Here is a 13,357-nt window from a genome sequence, read left to right on the forward strand (position 1 = left end):
TCTCTCTCTCTCTCTCTCTCTCTCTCTCTCTCTCTCTCTCTCTCTCTCTGTGTGTCCTTCTCTCGTCTCGGTTCTCAGCTCTGTCTGCCGCGTATTCCGAGCGGCAATCGGCAACCCTACATTTCGATCCGACACATGATAAAATTTTCAATTAACGATTATCGCGTCACCCCGTGTAATCGGATAACGCCACGGTATTTTCGGAGTGGTTATGTGACCCTAATAATTTATCTGTCTGCCTAAAGTCTTCATTATGTCGCTCTTCGAGTTGCAGTTTACACACAGAAAAATGCATACTGCACATTCGAGTGAATGTTATATGTTCTAAATTTCATAAGTTTATGTATCCCCCCCTCCCTTCTTCCGTAGATCTGTAATAAATTTATTATAATCCGAATCGAAATTTGGCTTTAGGTTAATAAATTTTCTAGTGAAATCGTACTGGTCGAAATTAGGCAGTCGCTTTTCTTAGCAGTAGAATGATATTTTTCTGTGTGTATGTGTGCATCATATGCATTTACCTGATCAACATTGGTAACCGACCCGAGCGTGTGCTCGATGTTCTGGATTAAAATTCCCTCAATTTCATTTCCTCTTCTCCCTTCCCGCCCCCGCGCCGTTCTTATCTAGAGAGCATGAGAGACCCGAATTTTGTCGACATTCGATAAATAAAAACGTAATCCTTATATTATGAGAAGAGCGAGAGGCGCCCACAGGCTTTACCCTTCAGCAACTTTTTCGCCCTTTTATGGTCGTCCGCGGCCGCAAAGTTCTGATCTTCCGATAAATTTGTGATTTAACGACTGCGCGACCGGTTGGTGTGTCAATTAAATTATTCCAATGCGGACGCCAAGTGTGTTCCTTATTGCATTTATTCCCTTATTTTCTGCACATTGGTGAAGATCGCGCTCGATGCGTGTGATCGCGATGATGAAGATTAAAGGCCGATTTTTTAAGATAAGCTTAAACTTAGTTTTAGCTTTCAGCTCTGTTCTAACAATGTAGTCGATATGTGGTTAACAGAGTTAAATATAAATCTAAGTTTATAAACTATCGTTGAATAAGAGACTTGTAAAAATAAACTACCTTCAAAAATCTCAAAAGCTCTAAAATGTATAAAGTATAATTTTGCGTTGATATTCCCGTGTACTTACGATCGTATTCTAATATTCTAACAATATTAGAAAATCTGACTGATTAAGTAAAAAATAATTGTACCTTTATCTTATTTTATTATTTATCTCCTTACAGTTATATATAGTTAGCTATCTACTTAGTTCATCTTTCTCGCTTCGACTTCTAATATAATTAGAATATTAAGATAGGATTGTCGGTACATAGGGATATTGATCCAAAATTATTTTATATTTTTTAATGATTTAGTAAAAATCTCTTTCTAAAATCGATTAAAAATAAAAGTTTTGTCTTGTAATTCTAGATGCTCTCGAATTTTCAGAAAATGGAATTGCACAAGTTTCAGAGTCACCTGAGTAAATACAAATAATGCTACTAATTCAAGAAAGAATCACCTGGGTAAATACAAATAATGCTACTCATTCATGCAGATAATATACTGTATAAATTATATAAAATAACTGTATAAATTATATAAAAAGTTTCATCTCAATATCTCCAATAGTTCTCAAGTTTATAAGGAAATATACAAACAAACAAACAGCATGCTCATAAAATAAAATTAAGAACCTCTTTTTCTTGAAGTTGACTGAAAAACGGCCGTAAGTCTATGAATTGAACGACGAGATCGATGAGAGAATAGCGGGAAATATTAAAGGAGAAAAAAAAAAGAGCAGAAAGGACGCTGGCCTAATTGAATGTATCGTACGTATCGAAGGTACACGATTTCTTAAGTAATTGTCGGGAATTGCGCGGCCATTACGCCGTTCATTAAATGTCTCTACTCGTCAGGAACGCGATTCCCATCTTACAAGATGGCATTAAGTATGTGGGTAACAAGTCTCCTCTTTAGCTAAAAGCCGGCCGGTCGACGGTGCGGTAGGAAAAATGTTTCGCAGAAGAGACGCATTAAATGAGTTTCGAGAAAAGTGGGTGAGAGAGCGCATTAATCGGCGTTTGCACCTGGAAGCGAAATTTCAAATGAGAGAGAAAATTGACGTCCGCGCATGCACGAATTGACTGTCGTGAGACTCTTGAATTTGTTCAGCATTTCTCTTTCTCTCTCTTTCTCTCTCTCTTATGCCTCGTTACTGATGTCAAACACCACATTTGCTTCAACGATCGCCAAACAATTATTTCCTTGGCCATATGATGCGTTCATGCGAGGTGATGAAGCACTCGCGGAAAGAAATTCAATCACCGCGCTCGATTGACCTGGTAAATCGCGCATCCGAGAGCGTTATGTAACTCTCTCCGTATCGTTAATTATAATTTTAATGCGATATCATTGTGACAAGTCGGAATGTAAATTTTCGTTCTCCGTGACGAACCGACACGCCGGCGAAATTTCGCAAATCTGTTTGAGCAACGCTGAGAGAGAGAAAGAGAGAGAGACACGATTTAATATCGTGCGTGATTTACAATTCAAATATATTGAAACATTTCCAATGTAATGACAATGCTGCCCGTGATATGCGACGCGAGTCCCAACAAATTTATTAGATGAAACGGCGCACCTTCTCGTCGATTAAAGTCGTTAAGATCTTCTTCCTCTAACATCTTTAAAACTCATTAATTAAAAGAAAAAGGTCATCTGCGTATTTTTGTACGAAGAAAATTTTATAGTGTAAATTACTATAAAATGTCGTAACGGAGGAACATATCAGTGTTCTGCTTCAATTTATTATCCTTCCATTACACACGTGCTATTTATACTTTAAAAACTGAAGTTTACTGTTAAAAGAATTACTACGCACATTGAGGGGAAAAATATCTAAAAAATAAAAAATATTTATTCGACGAGTACTGATAACATGTACTAGTATATATATTTTTCACTAAAGAAAAAATTTCTTTCTCTTATTTCAAGTGAAAAAGATTTTTCTAAAGTGAGAAAATATATATTTTTCTAAAACTGTTGTTTTTCGTGAAAGCAATTATTTATTCTATCCAAATAAAAGAATTTAGATGTAAGTAAATATGTTATCACAGTATCCACAGAATAAATATTTTTTATTTTTCAGATATTTTTTCTCTCAGTATATATTCCTTATTATTATTATATATTTATTGATATTCCTGCGTTATATTCAATGTGCATGGTAATTCTACTAGGAAACATGATGGAATTAAAAAGAATTTATATGAAAGAATTAATATGAACAAATATCTGAAAAAAAAAAAATATATATATATATATATATATATATATATATATATATATATATATATATATAATATTTATTCTGTGGATACTGTGATAACATATTTACTTACATCTAAATTCTTTTTTTGGATAAAATAAATAATTGCTTTCATGAAAAACAACAGTTTTAGAAAAATATATATTTTCTCACTTTAGAAAAATCTTTTTCACTTGAAATAAGAGAAAGAAATTTTTTCTTCAGTGAAAAATATGTATACTAGTACATATTATCAGTACCCGTTGAATAAATATTTTTTATTTTTTAGTTATTTTTCCTCTCAATGTGCGTGGTTATTCTACTAGAAAACATGATGGAATTAAAAAGAATTTATATGAAAGAATTAATATAAAAGAATTTATATGAAAGAACTATAATATGACATGCAATTGTTTAGAGTATTAAAAATGACCAAAACAATTGTTACTATTGCACAAAACATGGATAAAAAGTTATAGATGAGATATCATAAAAAAAAATTGTTTGAAGCATGATGAAAAAGATTGTCCATGACGGGATTCGAACCTATGACGCTCGAATAACACGTGTTTCTTAATACTTCCGGCATTTTAAGCGCATATTTATCGAATATCGATTGCAAAAACAACATTTGCAAAAATATCTACATAACCAAAAGATTTGTCAGAAGTGGGATTCGAACCCACGCCCTCAGAGAGGACCAGAAAGCTCCGTACTCGGTCTCGAACCGAGAAGGTATGAACCTTGAGTCTGGCGCCTTAGACCGCTCGGCCATCCTGACACTTGAGTTCGTGTCTCTTAAAATCCCATCATAAACCGTACATGATACAACACGTCATTAAAATATATTTAGTATAAACATTGTACAAGCGTGTCAACATTTTCACTGGCATTTTTAATCAATTCTCTAATGAATACGCGGACACGATATTTCACAATATTTTTCATAAATATTTCAGAAAGTTTTACTCCTTCCGAAAAATTAAAATAAAATTTATATAAAATAATACATTACCCTATGTATAAAATTTTAAATAAATGATAATATTTATGCTAAAAACTAACATAATGTGTTTTTTTTGCTGCATTACGTAATCAATAACGTAACAGTGCTAAAAGAATTTGTCAGAAGTGGGATTCGAACCCACGCCCTCAGAGAGGACCAGAAGACCCGGAAAACTCGGTCTTGACCCGAGAAGGAATGTACCTTGAGTCTGGCGCCTTAGACCGCTCGGCCATCCTGACAGTTGAATTCATTTCTCTAAAATCATCTAATTATGAAGATAAGAAAGAAAGAAAATGCTTAAATATATTGCTAAATATATATATATATATATATATATATATATATATATATATATATATATATATATATATATATATATATTTCTATTTATATATAAGTACACACATTGTGTGTATATATATATGCGTATATGATATAAAAATTCACCTATTCTTGTTAATTATGTTATGTTTAATTTTTATTATTTTAAGAAATAATAAAAGTAGATAAAAAATTTTTTAAATCTTTAGATAAAAAGAATTTTATGTTAGGTGATCAAAAAAAATGTTATGTGACAAAAAATGTTTCCGCCCGGGATCGAACCGGGGACCTTGTGCGTGTGAAGCACACGTGATAACCACTACACTACGGAAACTCGTTGGAAGAGCTTCTCTTGATACTCAACATGCGGTACATAGTGAGATTCTTAATAATTTTATATTTCGTATATTTTAAACAAATATGTCATATTAAACACACATTCTTACACTTCTGCCTGTTTAAAATAATAAAAAAAAAATTGTTGAAATCATTTTAAACGTAATAATACGTAATAATAAATTAATATAATAATACGTATTGTCGAAAATCCGCAGAAATGTAATATTATTTCAATAAAACGCGCGTTTTTCGTTCAGGATAATAAAAGAATAAAAAAATTAGCAGCTGGGGAAGATAATATAACAGTTTAAATAAATCTAAATGCAGTTGTTCTCCATTTACTGTTGAACATCTGCTGCAATTGCCTGCAGAGTTTTCGTTGAATATTACTGAACAAGTTTACATAGCATTTATAGATATTAAAAATATAAAATATTTATTGTGCAATTGACAGACAACAATTTACTGTATTACAACATCACACCAGATTCTAAATATTAAAGCAGAGCTACTCATCATCCGGTATGGTCTAGTGGCTAGGATACCTGGCTCTCACCCAGGAGGCTCGGGTTCGATTCCCGGTACCGGAATTCTTTTGCATTTTTTGTTTTTTTTTTTTTAGTGACTTGCTACAATAATATACCTATAAATAATTATCCACGTTCTCTTTGTTGAAAATTTTAAAATGAAAAATTTTATCTTAAGACATGAACACACTGAGGAGAAAAATTGATCTAGCTGAAATTACAGTTGTTTTTTAACCCAATCATATTTTTGGTTGTTTTAACACAAAAATTGTAGTAGTATAAAGTTATTATCACTAGCACTATAACAGAATTTAATTTAAAAAACATGTTTCTTGACCGTAATTATTATAGTATTCGTTTTTTTATGGTTATGATTAGAAATGTCAAACAGTTTTTCCTTCGTGTACAATAGTCGTTCATGTGATTGAAATTTGCAAGAACTTGCCTCTTACCCTCCCAACGCAGCGGTGTTGCCAATAAAACGTGATTTACGTTTTCGTAGAATGCAAAACGACTGACAAAACGTTACGGCAGTAACGCAATGATGGAATCGTTCTGCGACAAGACGCGACATCGATACTGCCCAAGTCGGTTATTTCCCTAAGTGGAAAACGACAGGCCGCTTTGGATGCACGTCAATCGCGGCTTGTCGTAAGTTGTTCCTATTGTCTTCCTTTATCGCGATAAACCACGAGTAGTACGTCGCGAACGGGGTACGTTGCACTCGTCCTCATCCTCGGCGTCCCCAGTCATCGAGACGCGAGTCGCTGTGTAAGTCTCGCCATGCAATTACCGTCACTTTCGTGGATTACCGCCGGAGAGACGAGCGAGGGAGAGGACACGTGCGCGCCGTAAGAGTCTATAATCCGAAAAAACGACAGCGCAATCGCGCAATTCGGTCTATTGTAGGCAATCTTCCGCGTGGGAATAGCCGAGAAGGAGGGGGAGAGACACGAATATTCAAGCGGGTATCGATAACGCGCAATGAGTACTTCGATGCGTACATCGCACGAGGGAATCGCACCCACGCGACGTAGGTGACCTCGTATGCCCTGGCGCGAGCTCTTTATCGTTGTCGCAGTCACGAAGAGAAGTCGCGCAGGAATGCCGCGAAGGACGGCCGGCGGCTGTCTCGACAACTTCCGGAAGTTGAGCGTCATACACACGACTTATCTGAGGTGAGCGAACCATACTGTGCGACGTTATCACGCGTGGGCGTGGTTCGATTAATTATCTACTCGGGATTTTGTCATTGGTCTCGTGTTGTCTCATGCACGCATCTCTCCCGAAAACATCATCTTTCATCAACAACAACGGAATTATTCCATGCAATTTCATCGCGCTTCAGTTTCACCGACGACGCAACGTTATCTTTGCAAGATTCTCTCTTTTGTAGTTTCCTATGCTTGATTTTATATAGACATGTTATGTTTGAATATATATTATTATAATGTAAGGAAATTTCTCCTAATAATCTCGTAACGGAATAATTTTATTCGATTTCATTGCGCTTTAGTTTTACCGACAACGCGAAATTATCTCGTGCAGATTCTTTTTTTTATATTTTTTCATGCTTAATTTCAGATATGTTGAATATATTATTGTATTGCGTGAAAACTTCCTAACAATCTCTAAATGGAATCGTTCAATTCAATCGCACTTAAGTTTTACCAACGACAAGAAATTCTTTTGCGAGACATTCTCCTTTTCATATTGTTTATATTTTTATGTGTTTGAGACTTTAAAGATGTGTATTGTGTCTAAAAATATTATTTTAGACAGAGTCTTCTTAATATATTCTCTAATTTGCGTAGATTCGTCGGCTTATGGGCCCTCGATTCGAACTCGTCCGCTTTATCGAGATACTTGTACTTCGTGTACAACAAAGTGATTTTGACGATCATGTTCGTCTTTTCGATCACTCTGTTCGCCGACATTTGCACGAGCTTCGACGACCTCTCGATTGTCACCGACGACGGCTGCATCTTCGCCGGCATTGTCGTCGTGCTCTTCAAAGTGATGATCTTTCAATTTCGTCGGAAGAAAATCGCACAACTGCTTCGCGAAGTTATCGACAGTTGCCGTCGACTTTGCACGTTTTCCAGTGAGTAAACTCGCTAAGATTCGCGAAGTTCAGATGTACGACGGAGGAATTCGAGAATCGTGAATTGATAATCTTGTTCAATTTTTTTGTAAAATTTCGCTTATTTTAATCCTCTTGTTAAATTACGTATGTTCCACGAGGAGAAAACATTGCAATAAAAATTACGTTAAAATTATATTTTTTTTACAAAAAGAATAGTTTTTTGTAAAGGTGGACTATATTGAAATCATAGGAAATATAAATTATTGGAAATAATTAGCGAAAGTAGTAAATTTGATGATCTATATACCTGATATACGATATAAAAGAAAAACATTCAAATAATTATAATAATTTTGTACTGAACAGCCAAATATAACATTTGTAAAGGAATGTTATTGGAGCTCTCACGAATTGTAACTATAATAAGGATCTATAAGAGTCAAACACACAGGTATTGTTTAATGCTTATATGATCAAATTATAAGAAAACCAAAGATTAATTGGGGTCAATTTTATAATCATTCAAAGTCTTATGCTAGTTCAGACGCTTTGTATCAATCTTGGACCCCCTTCAATGTAGTCTATAATAGTTTTAAACAAATACACTTTGATCATAATTTTGTACGGTCCAAGATTACAAAAATACTATTGTAATTTCCACTACAGTATTTCCTCTGTACACGCAGTAAGTTCAGCAATTAATTTCATGTTAGCGTTGCTAAACTTACTTGTCTACATACAACGTAATACATATATCTGAAATTTCTCAGAAAAAAATAGCATCAGAAATGGACTTTTCGTTTGCGATTTGTTCATGGCGGTGATAACGTACGGTAGCATTTGTCTCGCTATATCTACGAGCGATCTATGTGAATATTAAATTGTCGCGATCCGCGAAAGAGTCAGATGTCACGTGAGTGATTCAAGTGCCAAGTCATATCAATGGTAGTCTCCCTGTTAAACGAGCACGACGACAGGACGGCGCGTAATTTCGCGTTCTGAAGAGACGTCAAAAGCGACGTCGCGAAGGGCCATCGTGACGTGTCGGCCACCTCGGCCGGTGTTAATTCAGGCCCACTTGGACGATTTTTCCCGTCGGTCGTCTCTCTCTCTTTCTCTTCTCTTCTCTTCTCCTGCCAGTCCCTATTCGCGACGCATCTCCTTGACACGCGATTAAGGATCTACGCGCTCATTCATACGGAATTACTCGGCAGTTTCGCAATCACGCCCGGATACCATCCGCGGCGACACGTGACGTTCCCTGCAGACTGTATATCAAGTTTCACTGATTCTAATATCGCATCACGATGCCGAAGGACGCGCGCAAAGTACACACCGGCGTTATTGACCGACGTGTGTACTTTCCCCTCGAATCCTCATCTCTTCAGCGATCGTATTCGACCTCGACATCTCCCTTTCTCTCTGTCTCTCTCTGTTGCACTAACGGTTCACGGTTAGATCTAAGAAAAAGGAAGCTTTCGAGGGTCAACCAACGATATTACTTTTCATCGATAAGATAAAAAGAGGAAATAAGAGACCTACTCTTTCTTCGGCAAACTTCTCCAAACAAATGTATTGTACAAGTCAGGATATTAAAGGCTGCATTTTTCTTCGATAAATCTCGCGCAACGCATCCCATATTCAATAAAAGGGAAAAATAACTGAAAGTTATTAAAAGAAATAAATTCTTCTTTTGAATACAGGATGCGTTGTAAAACTCGTCGAGGAAAAGGACTGTGACCTTTAACACTATACACGAAGAAAGAATTTTATACTAAAAATTTCTATTGTATAACAACGGTGCATTTTATAGTCTTCATTGATATTAAATAAAACTAAAAAGGACGAACTTGGTATTCTGCAAAAATTCTTATCGTATATTCTCTCGCTTCTGACGTTATCAGTTGAGAGTTGTGTGGACTAGGTGCCTTTATTGTCAATAATTGTAATGTTATTCAATTAATTTTAATTGTAATGTTAATCATCTGATTATACGAGATGTAATCCCGCCGAATCTGAGATTCAGATCTATGCAAGTCTCGACATGTTTTTTCGCATCCCATGAACGCGACTTAACGATTCAAATCGACCAAGAGACGCGATCTCTGATCGTTCACAGTTGGCGACGAGGAGAAGATCCTAGCCAAGTATCTACTGATCTGCCGCATAAGTTTTTACGGATTCAGCACGTTGGGCTTCTTCCTCGTGATCGCCCTGCTGTTCTTCGTACCGGTGGAGGACGGCGAGTTGCCGGTCAGGGCGCGATACCCCTTCGACACGACCGAGCAGCCGGGGCATTCGATCGGCTTCTTCGTGGAGGCCTGCACCGTATCCGTCGGCATTACCGCCATCATCGGGGTGGACAGTCTGCACACCAACTTGTGTAACCTGTTCCTCGCGCAACTCGAGATCCTGAACGTGCATTTTAGGAAGTGCGGCGGCAACCGACGCGACGCGTCGGCTGTTCGCGATCCGCGAGACGATTTGGGCGGAGATTCTCGCTACGCGATACCCTCGACGGTCAAGATTGGGAAGGACAATTACGATCCCGGTGCGATACGCAGCAGCGGAGACGATAGCGCCTTTGCGGAGCGGTTGCGGAGGTCCGTCCGCAATCATCAACGTCTGCTCGCCACAATGGATGACTTCAACGAGGTGTTCAGCGCCGGCATGTTCGTTCAGATGCTCTCGAGCACCTCGATGATTTGCCTAACCGGCTTCCAAGCCACCTTGGTGAGTCGTGATAAGTCAAAGTGCCGCGGTCAAATCGTGATCGAGTCCCGCTTTGTTTCGAGCAGGTCATAGGCCACAACTCCAACACCTGCAAGTTCGCGATTTACCTGGCGGCGGCCGTATCGCAACTCTTCTATATCTGCTGGCTAGGGAACGAGGTGATATATCAGGTATCAGATACACTGAGAAAAAACACCAGAAGATTTATTTGTGAGATATAAAGTTTATTTTTGTGAGAAATGAAGTTTATTTCTGAATAAACTTTATGTCCCATAAATCAATTTTCAAGTATTTTTTTATCAGCGTATATCTCTTTCCCTCTATAATTTCTCTTTTCTTATTTCCTCCCACGCACGCCGACAATGCCGTCATATTAACACAAAGCTTCTCTTATTTCTACATTATTACGCATTTAAATATTACACTTAGAGAAATTATCCAATAAAAAATTAACAAACAAATATTTCCGATCAAATTCCGATCAATTTTTATATCATGGTAACAAATTTAATTTGATTACTAAGTTTTATAATATTCTTGTAAAAAAAACAAATTCTGTTTTTTCAACATGAGCTTCTCCGAAATTTGTGATATTTTAATATTATTATCGAGAAAATATTTTTTATTAAACATAACCATTTCTTAAAAGAAGACAACTAAGTAATCGCTTTTTTCAGCATTAGAATGACATTTTTCTATGTGAGGCTCTTATTGGTTTTCTCTTACTTTTGTAGACTTATAGAGCTTATTCAAATAATATGTCCTCTTTTCTTTTTTCTTTCCCATTTTCTGCGTCTTTCTTTCACGCTCGCTGTCAAATGTGCGTTAACGTGAGACTTGATCGACGCGGGATCGCCGGCAGAAGTACGCGCCTCCTTCGGCATATTTTCGCAATGTGAGGGAGTCGCAAGCCGCATCGATCTCAGCGCGACGTGTAATTAACCCGAAATCATAATCTATAATCAACGACGCGACTTTCACGCGGCCGTTCTCTCTCGCGATGTTACAGAGCGCGCGTCTGGCGCAGAGCCAGTGGCTGTCGGAGTGGAACGACAAGCTCTCCGCGAAGACCGGTCGTCTGCTAATCTTGTCCATGATATTTTCAAGAAGAACGCTCAATTTCAAGGCAGGTGTGTTCTACGTGCTGTCCATGGAGACGTTCATCGCGGTGAGTACACGCCGAAAGGGCCGCGCGAGTTCCGCGAGACCGGTCGATCGCGCGACGATAGCCGCACACCGATTACCGGGGAAGTATCGCGGCGCGGATGATTTAGCGGTAATTAAACGGAATTAAAGTCGGCCGACAGGCGGCCGTTGAGCAGGATTGAATTCGCCACACGCGCGAATTTACTCCCTCGCTTCGAGACTGGTCCGCGCGTGCACACTCAGTATGATTTACGCGTCTTCGGTAAAGCGCGCGTTACGGCCGCGTTAATAGCTCGCCGGAATTACATGGAAAGTAATCGTGTGCATCTGCGGTGCACCGCAGTATTTATTCATTTCTCTTGGCCTTTTTCATACAATCTCCCTCGAGACCCCGGGTCTTGTACATCGCGCGCGCGTCGTGTCGAAGTCGCTTCCCGTCGCCCGCGGCGAATCGACGCCGATACGTAGGAAAATAATCGCAGGCGAAAAAAACGAGGGAGCGCGAGTACAGCGTTGCGTTCGGATAGTATTCCGTAAGAATCGCGGAAGAACAGGAAGAACAAGACACCTCTCGCACTCTCGCGAGGTGAGCCGCCTCTCCGCCCATTCGCGACCAACAATCGTGTATTAAATCGATACGCTCGCGCGATGGTCCGTTGCAACAAAGTGCCCGAGGACAACGTACTGAGGGGTCTCAATGCTCGAGCACCATGAGCCGTGGTTGATGGTGCTCGCAACGAATCACTCGAATCAATTCGAAATCAGACGCGATACGGTCCGGTACGCGCCTATCCGCCGTGAAGTCCGTATTAAAATTAGATATTGGATAGAGGATTGCTCTGATTACATACAGATAAAAATATATCATACTATTGCTGAGAAAAGCGATCAGGGACACTGGGTCTGGATGAATATGCTTTTTTGCTATTTATCTTGAATAGGCAAAATCACGAAATAGAACATAAAGAATATTTTAGAAATCACGAAATAGAACATAAACACTTTTTCTGAAATTTCATTAAAATTAGGGTGATATTATAGTCAAAAATAGAAAAAAAAAACTGATTTAGTAGTAACAAAGTAAATTTTTGAAATTTCATATTAATACTCTCCATCGTGAATGAATAAAGTTAAGTAACATATTACTATCTAGAGTGAAGATTCTTGGAAGTGTATGATCTACTGTTTCGGATAATAAAAACAATTTTCATTTACAAAAGACTAGAATCGAGCATACGGGTCAACGAGGTTATAAAGAAAACCAATTTTCTCAAAATTTAAAAAACGCATCTCTGTAAAAGTGTTAGAAGAGTGATTTGAGTGATAGAAAAAACTTTGTCTGTATTTTCTAATTTAGAATAAAAAGAACTATAGTGGTCAAAATTATGCGATTTATGTGATAAAAAAATTTCCTTTGGAGACCAGTCGTTTCACAGTTACTCATCTAATAGTAAAAAGTAACTGCCTAGTTATCTGCTTATAAGTAAACCTATTCAAAAGATGCACTCCGATTTCTTTATAATTTAGCACAAATGTCGAAGTACAAAAAATATTTAGATCATATTTTTTCATTTAGGCCCACTTTGAGTTTTACAGGCAGTTTATAGCTTTTTAATGTTCCTATTCCTATCATCAACAAGTACAACAAAAATGCATAATAAATAAAATTGAATTCAAGATATAGTTATATAATTTTAACAAAATCGGCATAGCTGAGACACGAATCATTCTAAATTTCTTTAGCTGAGATTCCAAACGAAATATTTTAAATTTGTGTTAAATTAGTCAAAAATAGTTCGAATCTCTCGATCAAATCGAGAGATAGATAGAGAGAGAGAGAGAGAGAGAGAGAGAGAGAGAGAGAGAGAGAGAGAGAGAGAGA

The 13,357-nt window shown here is 37.5% G+C and overlaps 2 protein-coding genes and 4 non-coding genes across 6 annotated transcripts in view; 2 read left to right on the forward strand and 4 right to left on the reverse strand.

Annotated features, from left to right (window-relative positions):
• LOC116843753 (solute carrier organic anion transporter family member 74D) overlaps positions 1 to 13,357 on the reverse strand; it is a 332,001-nt gene that overhangs the window by 217,689 nt on the left and 100,955 nt on the right. The gene's annotated exons all lie outside the window — the stretch shown is intronic.
• Positions 3,979 to 4,098, reverse strand: Trnal-caa. The gene is made up of 2 exons: positions 4,061 to 4,098; positions 3,979 to 4,023 (listed from the first exon to the last, which is right to left on the reverse strand). It is a non-coding gene; the product is annotated as a tRNA-Leu (tRNA).
• Trnal-caa lies at positions 4,441 to 4,562 on the reverse strand. The gene is made up of 2 exons: positions 4,525 to 4,562; positions 4,441 to 4,485 (listed from the first exon to the last, which is right to left on the reverse strand). It is a non-coding gene; the product is annotated as a tRNA-Leu (tRNA).
• On the reverse strand, positions 4,906 to 4,978 carry Trnav-cac. The gene has a single exon. It is a non-coding gene; the product is annotated as a tRNA-Val (tRNA).
• On the forward strand, positions 5,502 to 5,573 carry Trnae-cuc. Its single transcript has one exon. It is a non-coding gene; the product is annotated as a tRNA-Glu (tRNA).
• Positions 6,559 to 13,357, forward strand: part of LOC116843758 (odorant receptor 13a-like) — an 8,955-nt gene continuing 2,156 nt past the window's right edge. The window contains exons 1-5 of the mRNA XM_032814491.1: positions 6,559 to 6,688; positions 7,325 to 7,614; positions 9,716 to 10,329; positions 10,395 to 10,499; positions 11,339 to 11,497. Of these exons, the coding sequence (XP_032670382.1) occupies positions 6,615 to 6,688; positions 7,325 to 7,614; positions 9,716 to 10,329; positions 10,395 to 10,499; positions 11,339 to 11,497 (1,242 nt within the window). The 5' untranslated portion in view covers positions 6,559 to 6,614. The remainder of the gene's footprint in view (positions 6,689 to 7,324; positions 7,615 to 9,715; positions 10,330 to 10,394; positions 10,500 to 11,338; positions 11,498 to 13,357) is intronic.

Source organism: Odontomachus brunneus, unplaced genomic scaffold, assembly GCF_010583005.1.
Source record: "Odontomachus brunneus isolate Ranch 3 - 2012 unplaced genomic scaffold, Obru_v1 Obru_scaffold_035, whole genome shotgun sequence".
NCBI classification, from domain to species: domain Eukaryota; kingdom Metazoa; phylum Arthropoda; class Insecta; order Hymenoptera; family Formicidae; genus Odontomachus; species Odontomachus brunneus.